At 49.6% G+C, this 17702-nt stretch overlaps 5 protein-coding genes across 5 annotated transcripts; 3 read left to right on the top strand and 2 right to left on the bottom strand.

Annotated features, from left to right (window-relative positions):
- Nucleotides 1-3429: 3429 nt before the first annotated feature.
- BC939DRAFT_525818 (uncharacterized protein) lies at nt 3430-5231 on the bottom strand. The gene is made up of 2 exons (XM_051561333.1): nt 4816-5231; nt 3430-4728 (listed from the first exon to the last, which is right to left on the bottom strand). The coding sequence occupies exons 1-2, from the start codon at nt 5181-5183 to the stop codon at nt 3435-3437; spliced, it is 1662 nt and encodes a 553-aa protein (XP_051416067.1). The 5' UTR covers nt 5184-5231; the 3' UTR covers nt 3430-3434.
- Nucleotides 5232-5348: 117 nt separating this feature from the next.
- Nucleotides 5349-7034, top strand: BC939DRAFT_440069 (uncharacterized protein). The gene is made up of 6 exons (XM_051554035.1): nt 5349-5662; nt 5792-5902; nt 5992-6071; nt 6177-6204; nt 6317-6389; nt 6497-7034. Exons 1-6 carry the CDS (start codon nt 5588-5590, stop codon nt 7000-7002), a joined length of 873 nt encoding a protein of 290 aa, XP_051416066.1. The 5' UTR covers nt 5349-5587; the 3' UTR covers nt 7003-7034.
- On the top strand, nt 7025-9217 carry BC939DRAFT_440066 (DNA polymerase subunit Cdc27). Its single transcript, XM_051554034.1, has 5 exons — nt 7025-7326; nt 7435-7490; nt 7591-7715; nt 7817-8854; nt 8966-9217. Exons 1-5 carry the CDS (start codon nt 7258-7260, stop codon nt 9154-9156), a joined length of 1479 nt encoding a protein of 492 aa, XP_051416065.1. The 5' UTR covers nt 7025-7257; the 3' UTR covers nt 9157-9217.
- Nucleotides 9218-11217: 2000 nt separating this feature from the next.
- Nucleotides 11218-11824, top strand: BC939DRAFT_440063 (uncharacterized protein). The gene has a single exon (XM_051554033.1). The coding sequence runs from the start codon at nt 11582-11584 to the stop codon at nt 11768-11770; it is 189 nt and encodes a 62-aa protein (XP_051416064.1). The 5' UTR covers nt 11218-11581; the 3' UTR covers nt 11771-11824.
- A 233-nt stretch (nt 11825-12057) lies between these two features.
- On the bottom strand, nt 12058-14130 carry BC939DRAFT_473842 (uncharacterized protein; the record flags this gene model as incomplete). The annotated part of the gene is made up of 3 exons (XM_051558378.1): nt 12058-12279; nt 13103-13320; nt 14100-14130. 3 exons carry the CDS (start codon nt 14128-14130, stop codon nt 12058-12060), a joined length of 471 nt encoding a protein of 156 aa, XP_051416063.1.
- Nucleotides 14131-17702: the final 3572 nt, after the last annotated feature.

Here is a 17702-nt window from a genome sequence, read left to right as displayed (position 1 = left end):
GCTCCGTCTTGTCATCCAGTTTGCTGGACCAGGCTACCTTAGTCCAGATGGCGGAATCTCCGCATGGGAGCCTGGCGACTCAATACCAACAGCTCCAGCTGGACTATGGGGTTGCAGTCGCAGAGAACAACATGCTGAAAACAGAGATGAACCAGACAAAGTCCCAACTCGAGATGACACGACTTCTCGAAAAACGCGATCTGTCTTATGATGAGCGCGCCTTTTTGAGCAAGAGCCTCGGTCGTGGAGGAATCGACGAGCGTCTCGGACAAGAACTGGAAGATTTACATGCCATGAAGACCGAGTGGGAGAAGGAAAAGTCGCTCAAGGATCAGGAGATCAAGGGCATTACTGAAAAGATGACTCAAGCATGGCTTGACGCCGCTAGGTCTCAGAAGGAAAAAACAGCGCTCTTGCAGGAAAAAACCGAGCTGGAAGAGAAGCTGAAGGGACTGGAGGAGAGTGGTGTGTCAGGGTTAGAGTCAGGGCCCGCTAGCGAGGAACAGCAAACTATGATCGACTCACTGAAGAAGGACCTTCAGGAAGCAGAGGAAAGGAGTGCAGCTCTCGAGTCAACAATTCAGGAATTCAACAATAGAGCACTCGAGGATGAGGACAGGATTATGTCTATGGAAGAGATCTTGGCTGCCAACCAGAGCCATTACGCTGAACGGTTGGTGCTTCTGGAGCAAGAACGCGATGATCTGCAGATGAGACTGGACGATCTCGAGCTTGTCATGAAGGTCACGACCGAAGCCCTGCAGTCCAAGTTAGAGGCCGCCATCCGCGATGCTGGTCATTCTGAGGAGGTGTTGCTTGAGGTCCAGGCTCGCCTGGAGCACGAGTCGGAACTTCGACGAACCAAAGAATCAGAAGCAGAGACCAAACTGAAGGCCGTCGAGACAGAGCTTCGGGAATCGCAAACTCTTTTGAACAAGAGCGAGAAGCTGTGCAAGACGTTTGAGGAAAAGGCCAAGGATTACGAGTCATCGGTCGCGAAACGCGAACAAGAGATTGCGGGCCTCAAGCTCGAACTGGAGGATCTGACGGGCATGGTCCAGAGCGAAGAGGTTGATCGGATGCGCAAAGTCTGGGAAAACGAAAAGAAGCGCCTCGAAGAAGCGGTCGCGGACGATATTACAGTTATCACCACACTCCGCGACGAAATTCAGTCCTTGGAAGCAAACGAGACAGAACTTCAAGCTAAGATTGAGGATTTGGAGGCCACCATTGCCACATTGAAAGCATCGAATTCTGAACTTGAGTATGAGGTATCCCAGCTCAAGACTTTGTCCGCTGCGGCTCAGGAGCAGTTTGATAAGGAACGTTCTGAGCTCCAAGGCATGGTGACCGAAGCTGAAAAGTCTATGGAGCTGCGTGCCGCCGAGACCAAGGACAAGATCGAGGATCTGGAGGCTATCGCGCTAACTGTCGAGACCTGGAAGGAGCAGTGCGAGGCCATGCAATTCGAGATTGTCCAAAAGACGGCCAAGGCTCAGGATATCGAATTGGAGCTGGCAGATGCGCAAGCAGAGCGAGAGGCGTCCAAACAGGAGGCCGAGACAGCGCAGAAGGAACTCGCAGACAAGGTTACGCAACTGGCGGATATGGAGAACATTCGACAGGAGCTCAAGACGATACAGGATGATAAATCTCAGCTGCTTGCCAAGGTGTCCGAACTGGAGGCTGCTTTAGCGCTCTCAGCTTCAGCGCCTACCAAGACATCCTCTGTACCTGAGGCTGACGAATCCAAGTCAAGTGCAAAGACCTCAGAGTTGGAGGAGGAGATTGCGCATCTGAAGCAGATGGTGCATGATCTCACACGAGAGAACGTAACGATCGCAAGCGTGAACAAGAAGCTGATGCAAGAGCACGATAATCTCATGGAGGCCCACAAACATGTCGAGACAGAGTGCCTTAAGCTGATGGACGAGGTGGAGAGGCTGCATGCGGAGAGTTTGGCAGCTCCTTCGCTGGATGGCATTGCCCAGACCCAGACAGGAGCGGGCGAGAAGGACAGCGCTGATCTTATGGAGAATGCCGAGCCCACGATCACCACGCCCGGCAAGGAGTCCATCACCGAGCACCAGGCACCCGCTTCGCAGTCGCATTCTGTGATTCGTCTCGAAGGTCTTTTGAAGGAGAAGCAAGCGCTTCTTGACCGTCTGACACAGGCCCATGCATCGGAGATGCGCGAGCTTCGCCAGCGATACGTAGCCCTTGATCGCTCCAAGGCGTATGAGGTTGCTCAGTTGAATAAGGAGCTGACAGAGCTCGAGTCCTTGATCGAGAGCAAGATCTTCCACGAGGCCGATCTAGAGGAGGAATGTCAGCTAAAACAGAAGCAGATCGATCAGTTGCAACTCGAGATTGTGGATTTGAAGAAGCAGCTCTCACATTCTACCAATGGGTCGAACGGCTCTTCATACATGCATCCGAGTACGAGGTCCGCTGCCAGCCATCATAGCGATCTGAGGGCAGCTCCTGTAAGCGCTCCTGCAGCAAACCCCATTAGGACGAAGGACGAGAGCCAGGCATTGTTCTGTGAGATTTGTGAGGTCGAGGGCCACGATATCATTAGTTGCACGGCTGTCTTTGGAGCCAACAATTCTAGGAACAAGGTGCCCGTGTCGGCTCCTTCGCTCGGCAGCATCACTGTTCCCACAGAAGTGGAAGAAGAGCGGCCGGTAAGGTTTGAGGGATGCTACCCTTTTGGACTTTTTTGTCTGGATGACTTTGATGCTAACCATTGGTTTTTTTTTTTTTTTTTTTTTTTTTTTTGTACTGGAACTCAAATCAATAGTACTGCGAGAACTGTGAAGAGTTCGGAACCCATTACACTGACGAATGTCCTAACGAATCGCTAACGTAAGTGGATTTACTTGAGCTTGGAAAAGAAATGCTTCGCTGTGTATTTTATGTTTAAAAAAAAAAAAAAAGGATGAAGTGATATACTTACGGATTTTTTTTCCATATTGTAGTTATTGATTGAAAAGAGATTCCTGACAGGATTCTGACTTGCCCCCTGAACGTGGCCTCTTTTTATCCCATGAATCAAAAGCAAGACCCGCTGGTAGACTTTTTCTTTACAAAGGGGAAACCGGATATTTTGTTACACAGCCAATTTCTTTTTCTCCCTATTCTATTCTATTTTTTTTTTTTCTATATTTATTTATTGTGGACTTGATTCTTTTTTTCCTCGCATGCTTTGATGGTTTCTTCTTTGATATCCCTTCCTTCCTTTTCTTTGCCAGATATACAGTATGGCATAACAGTTTTGGCGATTCCCAATGGGGGGTTTTTTTTTCATTGGGAATGTTTTTTTTTTTTTTTTTTTTTTGTAACATATAATGCAACCAAATAAAGAGTGAACTTTGAAAATTTTATTGCTCCTGTGTTAAAAAAAAAAAAAAAAAAAAAAAAAGATATCTTTGTTACATACCATTGGAGTCGAGCCAAGCTGTGATACCCTCAATCCCTTGCTCCCATTCTGTGCTATCGGAGACCATGATCAAATGTCCACCATCATCCATATTTTCAAGCTCAATGTGATCGACCTGTCCTGCCAAGGCATGATGTTCCTTCACATCGGCGGTCGAGACGATCTCGTCCCCATTGGAGGTGACGAGGAGAATAGGAAAGTTTGGCTCAAAGGCACTGGTCGGAATCGAGTCGTAGATGGCGAGAGGGAGTTGTTCGAGTGGTGAGGGGACCGAGGCTTCGGACTCGGCGGTCTGGACAGGCAAAGAGGCGTCATCTCTGGCGGCTTCCGTGAGTCCGTAGTCCGCCTGCGTGTCTGCATCAGTTGTTACTATTACAGTATCGGGTGCCAACTCAAAAACCGGTACCGAATCCCTGCCGAGCGCCTCAGATCCCTTGATCGGTTCAATTCCCTCTTCAGCACTCGACAGGCTGTTTACAGTGTCGTTGGTTTTGATGTTGACCTCTCCCGCTAACGGTGCTGCTGCTGCTGTTGTTGTTGATGATGATGATGAATATGTTTCGGTTTGGATACTTTGCTGTTTCCTAAGCTCTGTTTCCTCTTCCATTGATTGAAGGGCCTCATCCTGTTTCTGTTTCTCGACCTGCTCCTGTTGTTCTTTTTCCTTCTCCTGGAGCTTCTTGGCGACCTGATCGATTTTGTAAACGGCCTTTTTTGGTAGGACGTATTTTTCGCGGAAGCCGTCCTGTGCCAGCACATCCGCGTGGGTGATGAAGTTGAATTCTGATGGGAGATCTTGTGTCGTCTGTGTAGAATGTGTTTCTGAAGATGGTGTCATCTCTGCTGCCGGTGCTGCTGCTGATCGGTTCAATGCTGACTCTGCGGTGTCCTGTTTTACCTTCGCGTCCTCGATCATTGCTTTGTGTACCCTCTCTTCCGCTCCCACCGTATGCGCCTTCCATTCCGGGCCCTCAACCTTCAATTTCTGTGAGAGCTCTCCAAATCTACGTTTGACGACCTGTGGAATAAACGGGGAGACCAACACCAAGGCGCTGACGGGGTTCGATTCCACATATTTCTGGGCAACGAGGGCGTGTAGTCCATGAGCAATCAAAATCGGTGGGTAGAAGGAATGGTCCGTTTCGATCGAGGTCTTGAGGACCTTGACAAAGTGTCGGATGTAGGCGTCACCAGAGTCCAAGGGTTCGAGGGGCATGCCCAATTCGATACTCGTGCTTTGGTAGCCTTGGTCTGCGAGTGTTGTCTGCCATGTGTCACGGAAGCACCTAGATTTTTTTTGTGAGCGGAAAAGAAGTGATTAGTCAAATAGGAAAATTTTGGAGCAGATGAAGTGTGAAAAAACGGGACACTACCAGTTCCCGCCAAAAGGAGCAGTCAGCAGAACGACGGGTGTGGGTTTGAGGAAGGCATAGGTTGCAGGAGGGGAGACGGTGCAGGCGACAGACTCGGGCGGGGTGCCGAGGTTGGTTGGTGTTGGTGCTGGCTCCGTGTCCTCTGTCGACTTTGCTGGGGACTCTACAGGGGCCGTTGTTACGGATGGGTCGGAAGTTGATCCGTTCTGTTGTGAATGAAGAGCTGAGGGATTGAAGAGCTGCCGGGCGGTGGTGGAGAAGTAGACGGGGCGGCGAGGGAATGCACTGTGAAGAGAAGCAGTGGATCTGGCGAGGTGATGCCTCGCCTGGAAGGGGAGGAGGATTCGAGGGGTGGCGTGGGGGATCATTTTGCGATGGCGGCTCGGGGAAGGAGGGATGGGGAGAGGAAGAAAGCATGATCGTGCAACGCGAGGTGGGTCTGAAAAAGGAAATCTGGCGCAAAAAAGCGCGTGCACAGACGCGTTGGGGAAAGCACGCTAGCATGAGCGGCAGCAGTAGCTTGCTTTTCTGCTCTGGAGACTCGGATGCGTCTGTCCGCGAGAAGGGACCACACGGCCCCGCGTGTAGTGTCGACAGACGCCCTAGTCCCTTCTTGGGCGAATAGGAGGCCGAGGCATGCGGATGGCCCGGATTGACAGCCCTCCTCCCTTTCCTCACTTCACTCCTCACTTTGCTCCTCTCATTGGACATCTCGCTCCCTCTTGCTCTCCTTCATTCCCTCCATCCACCACTCCGCTCCTTTATTCCTGCCATGGCAGACATTCTCCCGCAGCTCATCGAGTTTGCCACTCAGCTGGATCTGCAGCGGCTCATCGTTGCCCAAACAGTATGGCTATGATGAACACACACAGCAGCCCAACGGAAACCATCTATCGATTGGACACACTCAACCCGTATCGAACCCAGAGAACTAACTCGCCCTTGCGTCTTTTCTTCTCCCTCCACACCCCCGTAGACAATCTGCCTCTTTGCAGCAGTCCGCTCCGTCCCTGTCTACAATCTGCCGCTGCTCTTCTTTGGGCTCTACGCCTACCAGCACCACGACTCTGCAGAACCACTTCAGCAGGTAGCTTCATTTTATTTGCAACCATGGGCTTCCTCTTGCGCCTATATGGCACCTAACAGAGTTCTCTTCTTTGCTTCTCCTGAGCATAGTTTGCAGGGTTCACGGCGTTTAGCATTTTGCTGGATATCGTCTGGTGTTTGCTCTCGCCCGGCATTGGATTTGGCGAAGGGTAAAGAGACCTATTCTTATGCGCGCGAGCAAAAGTGTCATTTCCAATGGACATATTTCTGAACAGCATGAACTTATCATTCCTTGCCTTCTCTATCGCCTACAGGCTTACGATCGCCGCACTGCTAATCAAGGTATCAGTATGAATTATTTTTGATCGTTAGATCGTGATGGTTGCCATACGGAAACATCATGCTAACAGGTGGGCTGTGAACGTTTCTTTTCTCCGCTGTATATTAATTGCAGCCGATGACTATCATCTCAGCGCTCCAGCTTCTGAAATACCGAGGCGACCCCTTTTCCTCTCTAGGTGGCGGGAGTAAGTGCACATGCACACAATCAATGTCACCAGAAAATATTAGCTCCCGAGAGGGAAGGGGGTATTCTCCTTTTTATCCCGTACTCATTGCTTCTTGCATTCAATAGACTGGTCAGGCAGAACAGGATATGACGGCGGCATTGGAGGCTACCAATCCCTTGGTGATGCCATGGACTATGAGCGAGACGCCGAAGAGATCAGTATTTCGCGGCATCACAACAACAGTAGCCACCAGCATGGGCGACATCGCAACTCTCCACACTCAGGATCCTTTGTCACATCGAGCAGTCGCTCCACGTCTGTCAAGTCGAGCAAGGCAGGCAGTGGCCATAATGTGGAGCTCGGCGGGAACACGGGGGGTGTACATCATGGAAGCACTCATGGAAGTTTTGTATCTGCGGGTATGACCTCTTTGAGTAGCGGAGGCGCTGGAACGGGTGCAGCTATTGTTGCTTCTGCTGCTGCTGCTGCTGCCGCAGGGGCACCGAAGGACGACCGAAGAGATAAGGTCGGACAGAACATCTCGGAGGATGAGGACGAGGATACGAGTAGCCGTGAGATCCCGGCCAGTGGAGGGACAGAGAATGCCCGTGCAGGATATCAGGCCTTTTGAGAAGCAGCTTCAATAAACTTTCCGTTGAGGTCTCTTTAATTTTTTTTGACGCGTCTATGTTGTGACCGCAACCCCCGCATCTGTGCCTTCATTTGCTACCCACAAACAAAGAAACACAAAACGCGCGTGCAAATTTTGGTGGCCAGCGTATGGACTTCCCTGCCGCGACTCGTCCCCATCTCATCCTTCAACCTGTTCCTACTCCCTCTGTCCTGATCTCGCTCCTTTACGCTCACTTTATCAGGAACACGACATATGCCATCCGATATCGAGAACCAGGTCTTTGACCTGCTCACCACCACTGTGGAGGATGAAAAGAAGAATGTATGTCGTCTTGGACTCGGCACGAATCGCAACAAAAAATTGGTGGCAAAAGGGTAAATCGACCTAATGACGTTCAGGATCCCCTTTGTGTCAATCTGTCGATTCTAGGTCACCTACCGTTGGCTGAGCAGAAGCATGGGATTATCTGTCAATACCTCGAAAAAGTAAAGTCTTGGCCTTACGGACTATCCAGCGTGCATATCACCATAAGGCAGCCAACTTACTCAACGCTACAATCTGTTGTTTTGTTTCTGTGCACTAAAGGCTTATGGAATTGTACTTGACGACCGTGGGCGAGGGAAATGTGCATGGAACCTACTATTTGGCACGTCGAGATCCTCAGACCGGGAACCAGAGCATAACTCTTGTTAGTCAGGAAGATCTGAATGGTAAAAAGCCGTCTTTATGACCTGTACTATCGATCGTTGCTGATGCGCTTCCGACCTGAGATAATTACTAACTGCAGATTGTTCTCAAAAATCTTGCGTAGAGGCGAAAAAAGATTCAACAGTGATCGGATACCACATCTATAGCCTGGAGCCCTCGCCTCTGAAGGACCTTGCCATCTTATCCGTTGCAAACTCAGAAGCCGGTCAACTGCAGAAGGGCAAGGATATCAATATTTACAGAGTTATCCACAACAAAGATGCCGTCGCTTCAAAACATCATGTCCGATCGACCGCAACACCAGGCGCCATCTCAGCTGCTACAGTGAAAGCATCATCAGTAACATCCAAGCAGTCTGCTGCAGCAACTAGTGCACCATCATCAACAGCAGAAGCAGCTACAATTACAGTCACAACCAGCAACAGCTCGAAGGCGAAACCAGCTGCCAAATCGTCTATGATGAGTTTTTTCGGAAAGGCAGCGACGGCTCCAGCCAAGACGGCAGCTACTTCTGCAAAGCCCACTGCAACAGCTACAGCTCCTGCAGCCACAGTCGCCAAGTCGTCAACATTGAACTTTAAACCTTCGCAACAACAAAAGCGTAAAGCTGACTCGATGTCCTCCGGCGTAGACAATGTCGGTCGCAGTGGGCCAGCCACAGATGAAGGATCGGATGAGGAGGTCGATTCGGAAGAGGAACGGGATCGTCGATTGGCGTTGAGTTCTCGACTTGATCAGGACCAGGGCGATGTAGTCACCAATAGCGGTAAAGAACCGGTGATTGATATCGAAGCGTACAAGAAAAAACAGCGGTCTGCGCGCCTCCTGGCTGTGGATGACGATGATGAGGTTGTAGAAGAGGAGGAGGAGGAGGAGGAGAAGGAAGATTCCGCAAAACACGAGGACAAGGACGCTCATCATTTGGCCTTGGAGAATATGATGATTGATACGAATAATGTAGCTGAAGTGGAGGACGAGGATAGTGTTATGGTTGATGTTGAGGCGTTGGACCCACCAAAGACGCCGAACAATGGCCACGGTGGAGAGACAGTAGCGAGCCAAGGGGCTGTAAAGAGACGTGTACGAGGCTACCGGACTGTCACGAAAAAGAAGACGTTTAAAAACGAGCGCGGATACATAGGTACGTTGTTCACTCCATGCTTCATGCTATTCCTCTGTCTATCCAATTCTCTGTATTTGATATGTGCATTCCAGCGTTCCTAATTATTTCTTTGCATTCTTGAAATAATAGTAACCCAAGATGTAGTGGAGATGGAACCATTCTCGGAAGATGAGATCGTTCCTGTGGAGGCACCGGCGCCTACGCCTATGCCTACGAGAGCGGGAAAGGCTACAGAACCGGTCAAAGGCAAGATTGAGGTCGGTAAAAAGAAGGCAGGATCTGGGAACCAGAGTCTGCTCAACTTTTTCAGTAAAAAGTAAATTAGCCGTCGTGGACACATCTCTATGGCAATGCGAAATAAATATCTTCTATTTTGAGCTGTATTGAATCGGCTGAGCCATCGATGTCGAATAGCGTAGCGTCCCAAAGGAGTCAGATCGCATGGTGCATAAGCTACTCGTCAAGGCGTGCTTGCTCTTGCCATAATATTTGAAAGTGGCTGCATCCCTTGTCCCTTGTCCCAGAGCAATGCAGCTTGTAGACCGTATCGTACAGTTCAAAGGCTACAGAATGAGCGACGTATCGACAAAAGTTGAGGCGCCGGTCCTTGGGCTGGTGTAGAAGGGTTTCCTCTTGTATTTTTTGTATTTTTTGTATTTTTTTAATTTTTTTTCTTCTTCTTTACCTGTCATCCTTTCCTTCTTCTCTAGATTCCGTTCTGACCAACTCTGCCTCGTTGGTCTCCATTGTGGCCAGGAGTCTACTGCGGAAGAGGCATACCGTTTTCGGTTCCCCTGCATAACCAGTCTTCATTGCACGTCTTGTTATATAGAGCGCAGTGGATAGGTCATAGACAATAAATGAGTTGTCGAAATACAGAAAAGCAAAAAGACATATCGATGCGCTGAAAGAAGAACACAAGCGATACCTGCCCTTGGCCCAATGATGGTCGTTGCACCAGCCAAATCCACAGCCTCTTTTGGGAGTGCAGTGCTTGGACCACAAATTTAGGCTGTAAACAAAGAGCTCCAATTATATCAAGAATCAAATGCATAGGCCACATACGCGTGGACCGCACAGGCAGTGACCAGAAGGGCCAAAGACGACGATGGGACCCATTCCATGCTCTCCACAGAACATCTTGGTCTGCGTTAGCATGGAGAGCGGCAGGGCTGCTGTTGCCCATTGCCACCTGCCGCGATTCTCATTGCTGATGACTCTGATCCTGGGATCGGTGGTTTATTTTTTGTGGTCACACAAGGCTGCACTGCAGAATAGGCTGCAGGGTGTCAACGGTGGGGCTCTATTAGGTCCCCACGGGTGCTGTTACTTGTAGCATTCTCTTTTGGCGCATTTGCTGATGTGCGTTACAGGGCTTGTGCCAGTCTGTCAACCGCTAGTGGCTGCAGTGGATGATATTCCTTTATTTGATCCAGGCACAGGAGCATCAAACTGTAGATCGTAAATCAGCTATTGAAGGGGTCTATCCAGCAACGAGTGTTTCAAAGTGGATAGTTTGGTCCGAACAGATAAGGGTCGCTTTGAGGTGTCTCCAGCAGCCATTGCCTACAAGCGTGCTGCAGCAAAAGAGTACCATTGTCTCCGCTGTGCGTGTCTGCGTTCTTTTTCCTCGCTCTTCTTCCCTGCTGTTACTATTACTTGTTCTTGTCTCGTTTTGGGAGTAGCGTCGTCCACTAGTGTTGCTGCGATCAATGCTGCGATCGATGCTGGGTGTGTCTCTGCATGTATTTTTGCATGCGTCTCCGCAGGAGTATCTGCATGAGTGCCGGTTCTGGTAGGCGAATCTCACTATGTAGATGGAGTGGTCGCAATGCACTCGTCCGTAAATGGCTCCAGCTGATGGTGGTGCTGATGGTGGCGCTGATGATGGCGCTGGCAGTATATAAACCGGCCGTTGTACCTCGCTCTTTTCTTTTCTTTTCTCTTTTTTTCTCCTTGTCACTGCTTCAACGTCAAGGTAAGTAATAACACTCAGCTGCACTCTCTCCATTCCTCTCTTCACAGTTCCACATTGTATGCTTCCACTCTTTGCACCTCCACTCTTTGTGCCTCCACTCTTTGTGCCTCCACTCTTTGCACAGCTCCACATTGTGTGCTTCCGCTCTTTGCGCCTCCACTCTTTGTGTCTCCACCCTTTGTGCCTCCACTCTTTGCACAGCTCCACATTGTGTGCTTCCGCTCTTTGCGCCTCCACTCTTTGTGTCTCCACCCTTTGCACCTGCACTCGAATATCGTCGCTCACCTCTGCACTGCACTCTCTCTCTCCCACTCTGTCTCTCTCTCTCTCTCTCTCTCTCTCTCTCTCTCTGTCGCTCTCCTTCCCCCTTCTCCCCATCGTTCCTAGAGCTTTCTTGAACTTTGTACACCGCAAAGTCAATCGTACGAGCACACAGCGGGGTTCCCTGTTTTTTCTGTTTCGTTCGTTTTTTTTTTCCCCCGTATTTTTTTTTCCGTATTCGTTTCTAGTTTTTTTTGTTCATCACCGGGACGAAGAACACGAAAAAACTACGAAAATGAAATCGAAAAACAAAAATTCAAAGATGAGCAACCCCATTCCTGAGGCCTAAGGTTAGTAGCGGTTGGCAAAGAGCGGGCCCCCTTCTTTTGCGATTTCTTTGTGCAGCAGTTCCCTTCTGAATAGCACTGAGCCTAGCACTTTCTGCTCTGCGCTTGACGAGGTGGCTTCTTGTTGCCAAAGACACCCTGTTATCTCTAGCGCCAGTGATGATCAGGGCCTTGTTCTGCGTGATTGGGGGTTACACATGGGTTCGAGGGCTAATAAAAAAGATGGATCAACGGGGGTGCATGGGTTGCTGCGTGAGATCCACTCTTTTTTCCCACATTCGTGGTTTTTTGGGGCACCATGGCTTGCAACCTGCTCGAGGTGTGCCCTGCACGGCCTTGCTCTTCTGAGTAAGACTGACCGATGGCAAGCCGGCTTTCTTCTTTTCCTCTTTTTCCTTTTCTCTTTTTTCTTTTTCTTTCGCTCTCTTTTCCCTTTCTTCTTTTCCTTCTGCCTAAAAGACCAGAGTAGAAGTAAAATAAAGAGTGAAATAAAATAGAATGGATGAGGTAAAACAAACTATAACGCAATGAATTGCAGCAATATAAAATAAAATGAAGTAAAATAAAAAATATTGCAGAATGAAATGAAGCAGAATGAAATGAACTAAAGTAAAAGAAGCAATATGAAATGAATTTCAGGAACAGCCATTGTCTGCTCTAACAACTGCCTTGTGCGATCGATAACATGCTCGCTTTGTGCTGAAGGTGTTGCCAGCGATGTAACTGGGGGATAGGATGCAGCTCTTTTGGAGGGTGCTTGATGCACTTGCACCAGTAACACCAGCAGCAGCAGCAGTAGTAGTAACAGCAGCACCAGTGGCAGCAGTAGCAGTAGCAGTATCAGTACATTGAAGTGTCTGCACTGGTCTCCGTCCAGGCTGGCTTTCAGTTTTTTTTCCTTCTTGGCGCCAAGTGAGACACTCTGATGACCGGCTGCAGACCTCTTGCGGTGTCACGCGAGCTCATGCAAAGAATACGCGTAACAGTATGCCGATACATGGATGTTGCACAGAAGTGCCGCAGTTCACTGCTGCGATGTATGTCTAGCTGGTAGTGGTGTCTACAGCAGGCCAGTGAGCTGGATATAAGTCTGGAAGAGGATGCATGCTGCGGTGGTTGTGCTGTGTAGGAATTGGTAGCTTGGCCCGGACACAACTCGGGCGCGGTGAGTTGTCGTTAGGGATCACTATGCGCGTGCATATTGGGGCGAAAAGGCAGCCTTGCTGGTTTATGTCTCATATGGCCATCGACAGCACTGGCCACTCCATCTTTTTCTGGCTAGTTGGTTCATTTAGAGCTAGTCTCATGCCTGCTTCCTTGCTTCCTTGCTTGCTTGCTTGCCGTGGCACGGTAGCAGCATGCTGTCATCTTTCCTGGGTGCCGAAGAGCGAGGCAGCTGCTGCGTTGACGAGGATGCTCCAGGTCCTATCTGTTTTTCCCCTTTGTGGTTTTTTTCTGGTTCGAGGTGTGTCCTGCACGGACTTTACCCTTCTGAGTAAGACTGACCGATGGCAAGCCGGCTTTCCTGTTTTTTTTTTCCTCCTTTTCCATTTCCCTTTTTCTTTCTCTCTTTCTCTTTCTTTTCCCTTTCCCTTCTACAAGATTATAGAGTAAAGTAAAGCTAAAGAAACGAAATAAAGTAAAATAAAGTAAATGAAAATGAAATAAAGAAACAGCTACTGTTTGTTCCAACAGCTGCCTTGTGCGATCGATAACATGCTCGCTTTGTGCTGGAGGTGTTGACAGCGATGTAACTGGAGGACAGGATGCAGCTTTTTTGAACATGCTTGATGCACTTGCACTTGCACCAGTAGCAGTAGCAGTAGTAGCAGTAGTAGCAGTTGTAGCAGTAGTAGCAGCAGCAGCAGCAATAGCTAAATTGGCTCTCGATTTGGTTTCTTTAGGGACAATTAGAACATTCTGACAGCCGACTGCAGGATTTTTGCTGTGCTACAAGAGCCCATACAGGAGATACGTGTACAGTAAGTCGATGCATGGACGTTGCACAATACATGGACGTCGCACAATGCACAACGCGTGATGTATGTCTAGCTACAGGGAATGGGCTCTCAGTAAGGGCTCGACTTGTTACCGCCTCGGCCAGCACCTCACATCTACAGCAGCATCTATCATCGACGGCAGTTGATCGATGTGAGCTCAGGTGTGCCAAGCTGACTTTAGCGCTGTGCAACCCCTACTTTCCTCTTCTAAGGTTCAGGTGACCACGCATAGCTGCCTCAGTCATCAAGCTAAAATACAATAAATAGAACATCCGCTAATGTTAGGCGCCTCCACACAGCTGGCTCCTGGAACTGATGTGTCACAATGGGTGCCAAAAAGAAAAGAAGATATAACATATGAAAGAAAAAGTCGAAATATGTGTCGAGGGCACCGTAGTAGGTTCTTGCATGAGTCTTTGGGATAGCCAGAAGTGTCACGTCCATGAATCCTGGACAGCGCTTGAGAAAAGCAAGCAGAAAGGGATCCTCAACGGGGTATCGTATTTTCGGATATGGAATCGCCGGATGATCGAATGTCCGCATTTGAGGCTGAGGCTGAGGCTCATGCTGAAGGCAAAGCAGGCTCCAACGCAGGCACGCATGCAAGCAGCTCTGGGCGTCATCCACAGACAAGGTGCTCGACAGCGGTATAATGGTGTCCACTGCGCGTGACATACCAAAGGTGCTGGTCTTGTTGGTAGTCGGCATGGAGAGGGCAGCGGCACAGCTGACGGCCGATGAGGCAAGCGAAAGTCTAGCTGGGGGTACCAAGGCATCTAAGAGGATATCTGAGCGGACGTGCGGGCACAAATCTGGGCACACATCTGGGCTATGGGCATAAACAACGCAGCTTTATGGATCTCGTGTATCCCTATTGCTATTCTATTATACACGTTCCCAGACTGCTTGGCGAGAGAGTAAGATCGAGCTCTAGTCCGCCAACAATGCCGCCGGCGTGTCAAACTCCACCACTCGTCCCTGGTCCAGCACCATGATCCTGTCGCTGTCCATTAGCGTGTCGATCCGATGCGCGATCGTCAGGATCGTGCACTCGCGGAACTTTTGCCGGATAATCGCCTGCACCAACGCATCTGTCTCTAGATCAATCGCCGCCGTCGCCTCGTCCAGGACCAACAAGCTGGTCTTGCTGAGAAGCGCCCGTGCAAGGCAGATCAGCTGCCTTCGGCCCACCGAAAAATTGCCACCTCCCTCAAGCACCATCGCATTGAGTCCTCCTTCCATGGCCGAGACATAGTCCTTGAGATGCGAGTCCTCGAGTGCCTGCCACATCTCGACGTCGGGCCTTGTCCCCAAGGGATCCAGGTTGAACTGGATGGTGCCAACAAACAGGACCGGGTCCTGGGAGATAATCGAGAACCGAGAGCGGACATCATACAACCCTAGGGTCTAGATATCGATGCCGTCGACAGGGGCATGTCCCTTGGCGGCCTCGACGCTGCGAAAGAGCGACAGGGTCAAGCTGGACTTGTCTACTCCTGTTCGGCCGCAGATGCCGGGCTTCTCGCGAGGGTTGATCGAGCAGTTGACGCCGCAGAGGACAAGATCGAGTCCTGGGCGATATCTGGTCTCGTAGTCAATGAATTCGACGCGTCCCTGAGCTGGCCATTCCTGTGGTGGACGATTGTCGGGATTGATCTCTGAGGCTTCAGGCTTGAGATCGACGTATTCCTGAAGACGCCCAACGGCTACGATATTGGACTCGAGCTTGGTGTGCTGGCGGACTATCCAGTTTGGAGCCTGTGTGATACTGAGTGCATATTTCAACGACAGGCCCACAAGACCTGGATCCACAGCGATGTTTTGGCCAGTGATACGATGGGTAAGTATGTAGATCTAAAAAAAAAAAAAATATATATTGATGGAGCCCAGAGTTTCAAGAATGGGACGAGGGTCAACAGTTTCCTGCAATGCCGGGATAGAACGCACTCAAATTCTGGCCCAGACGGTGCTTGTTGCCTTTGACGAACCTCCCTTGCCTTCTGTAAGTGCGAATAGTGCTGATTCCACCGAGTATTTCCCGGAAAAGCGCAAAAACGACGATCGAGTAACAGAATTCAGCCTGCAGATATTGCGGGACGTTGTCAAGAAGTACCAATGCAGCAAGAGATATATGAAGCTAAAAGGAAGATGAAGCTGGATGTCGACACAGCGACCAGAACCAAAGCCGAAGGGGCCTAGCAGACTGTCCTTGAATATACAGCAAAAGAGCGCGGAAAGACGCTATCAACCGCTGATTAGACTTTGCTGGAACAGTTGAGGATATATCCCATGGAAAAGGTATCAAAGAGCATCATTGGCGACCATAGAACACTATGCAGCAATCTCTGGTGCAATATACGCGCTAAACTGATACAACAATGGACCTGAATTGTAATCGACTGGAAGATCGTCAGCAGCGAGTACGTGAAGCCCAATGCCGCATAGATGTCGGTATGAAAAAGTGGAACCTTGATACCCCTTCCTGCACCATTGTCGCTACCCCAGCGAGTCCCCCATAGAGAAGTGGAGATCAAGGCAGTCTAAGACAAAACCGTTGATAAGATGCTGTATGTGTATCACATTCATGGGTCTCTACGACTAACAAGAGGTCTGCGGCTAGCCATTCGAGTATCCTACTTGGAGGTTTTGCCGTAAAGAAAAATGCGCCAGTTTGAACGAAACCAACACAGTGCTGCTGCTGCTGCTACTACTGCCGCCGGTGCAAGTGTACCAATCATCGCCGAAAGAGCTGCATCCTGTCGCCCAGTTACATCGCTGTCAACACCTCCAGCACAAAGCGAGCACGTTATCGATCGCACAAGGCAGCTGTTGGAGCAAACAGTAGCTGTTTCTTTATTTCATTTTCATTTACTTTATTTTACTTTATTTCGTTTCTTTAGCTTTACTTTACTCTATAATCTTGTAGAAGGGAAAGGGAAAAGAGAGCGAAAGAAAAAGAAAAAAGAGAAAAGGAAAAAGAGGAAAAGAAGAAAGCCGGCTTGCCATCGGTCAGTCTTACTCAGAAGAGCAAGGCCGTGCAGGGCACACCTCGAGCAGGTTGCAAGCCATGGTGCCCCAAAAAACCACGAATGTGGGAAAAAAGAGTGGATCTCACGCAGCAACCCATGCACCCCCGTTGATCCATCTTTTTTATTAGCCCTCGAACCCATGTGTAACCCCCAATCACGCAGAACAAGGCCCTGATCATCACTGGCGCTAGAGATAACAGGGTGTCTTTGGCAACAAGAAGCCACCTCGTCAAGCGCAGAGCAGAAAGTGCTAGGCTCAGTGCTATTCAGAAGGGAACTGCTGCACAAAGAAATCGCAAAAGAAGGGGGCCCGCTCTTTGCCAACCGCTACTAACCTTAGGCCTCAGGAATGGGGTTGCTCATCTTTGAATTTTTGTTTTTCGATTTCATTTTCGTAGTTTTTTCGTGTTCTTCGTCCCGGTGATGAACAAAAAAAACTAGAAACGAATACGGAAAAAAAAATACGGGGGAAAAAAAAAACGAACGAAACAGAAAAAACAGGGAACCCCGCTGTGTGCTCGTACGATTGACTTTGCGGTGTACAAAGTTCAAGAAAGCTCTAGGAACGATGGGGAGAAGGGGGAAGGAGAGCGACAGAGAGAGAGAGAGAGAGAGAGAGAGAGAGAGAGAGACAGAGTGGGAGAGAGAGAGTGCAGTGCAGAGGTGAGCGACGATATTCGAGTGCAGGTGCAAAGGGTGGAGACACAAAGAGTGGAGGCGCAAAGAGCGGAAGCACACAATGTGGAGCTGTGCAAAGAGTGGAGGCACAAAGGGTGGAGACACAAAGAGTGGAGGCGCAAAGAGCGGAAGCACACAATGTGGAGCTGTGCAAAGAGTGGAGGCACAAAGAGTGGAGGCACAAAGAGTGGAGGTGCAAAGAGTGGAAGCATACAATGTGGAACTGTGAAGAGAGGAATGGAGAGAGTGCAGCTGAGTGTTATTACTTACCTTGACGTTGAAGCAGTGACAAGGAGAAAAAAAGAGAAAAGAAAAGAAAAGAGCGAGGTACAACGGCCGGTTTATATACTGCCAGCGCCATCATCAGCGCCACCATCAGCACCACCATCAGCTGGAGCCATTTACGGACGAGTGCATTGCGACCACTCCATCTACATAGTGAGATTCGCCTACCAGAACCGGCACTCATGCAGATACTCCTGCGGAGACGCATGCAAAAATACATGCAGAGACACACCCAGCATCGATCGCAGCATTGATCGCAGCAACACTAGTGGACGACGCTACTCCCAA

Source organism: Gamsiella multidivaricata, assembly GCF_025024155.1.
Source record: "Gamsiella multidivaricata strain RSA 2152 chromosome Unknown BC939scaffold_8, whole genome shotgun sequence".
Lineage (NCBI taxonomy): Eukaryota > Fungi > Mortierellomycota > Mortierellomycetes > Mortierellales > Mortierellaceae > Gamsiella > Gamsiella multidivaricata.
Note: the sequence above shows the minus strand (reverse complement) of the source record. Positions and strands in the feature narration are given on the sequence as shown.

Coding starts and splice junctions, on each gene's coding strand:
- BC939DRAFT_525818 (XM_051561333.1), bottom strand. CDS start 5,183: ATGATCCCCCACGCCACCCCTCGAATCCTCCTCCCCTTCCAGGCGAGG. Junction 4,729..4,815: donor GCTCCTTTTGGCGGGAACTG/GTAGTGTCCCGT, acceptor AAAAAAATCTAG/GTGCTTCCGTGACACATGGC.
- BC939DRAFT_440069 (XM_051554035.1), top strand. CDS start 5,588: ATGGCAGACATTCTCCCGCAGCTCATCGAGTTTGCCACTCAGCTGGAT. Junction 5,903..5,991: donor CTGCAGAACCACTTCAGCAG/GTAGCTTCATTT, acceptor TCCTGAGCATAG/TTTGCAGGGTTCACGGCGTT. Junction 6,205..6,316: donor TCGCCGCACTGCTAATCAAG/GTATCAGTATGA, acceptor TATTAATTGCAG/CCGATGACTATCATCTCAGC.
- BC939DRAFT_440066 (XM_051554034.1), top strand. CDS start 7,258: ATGCCATCCGATATCGAGAACCAGGTCTTTGACCTGCTCACCACCACT. Junction 7,716..7,816: donor TAGTCAGGAAGATCTGAATG/GTAAAAAGCCGT, acceptor AATCTTGCGTAG/AGGCGAAAAAAGATTCAACA. Junction 8,855..8,965: donor AAACGAGCGCGGATACATAG/GTACGTTGTTCA, acceptor TTGAAATAATAG/TAACCCAAGATGTAGTGGAG.
- BC939DRAFT_440063 (XM_051554033.1), top strand. CDS start 11,582: ATGATCAGGGCCTTGTTCTGCGTGATTGGGGGTTACACATGGGTTCGA.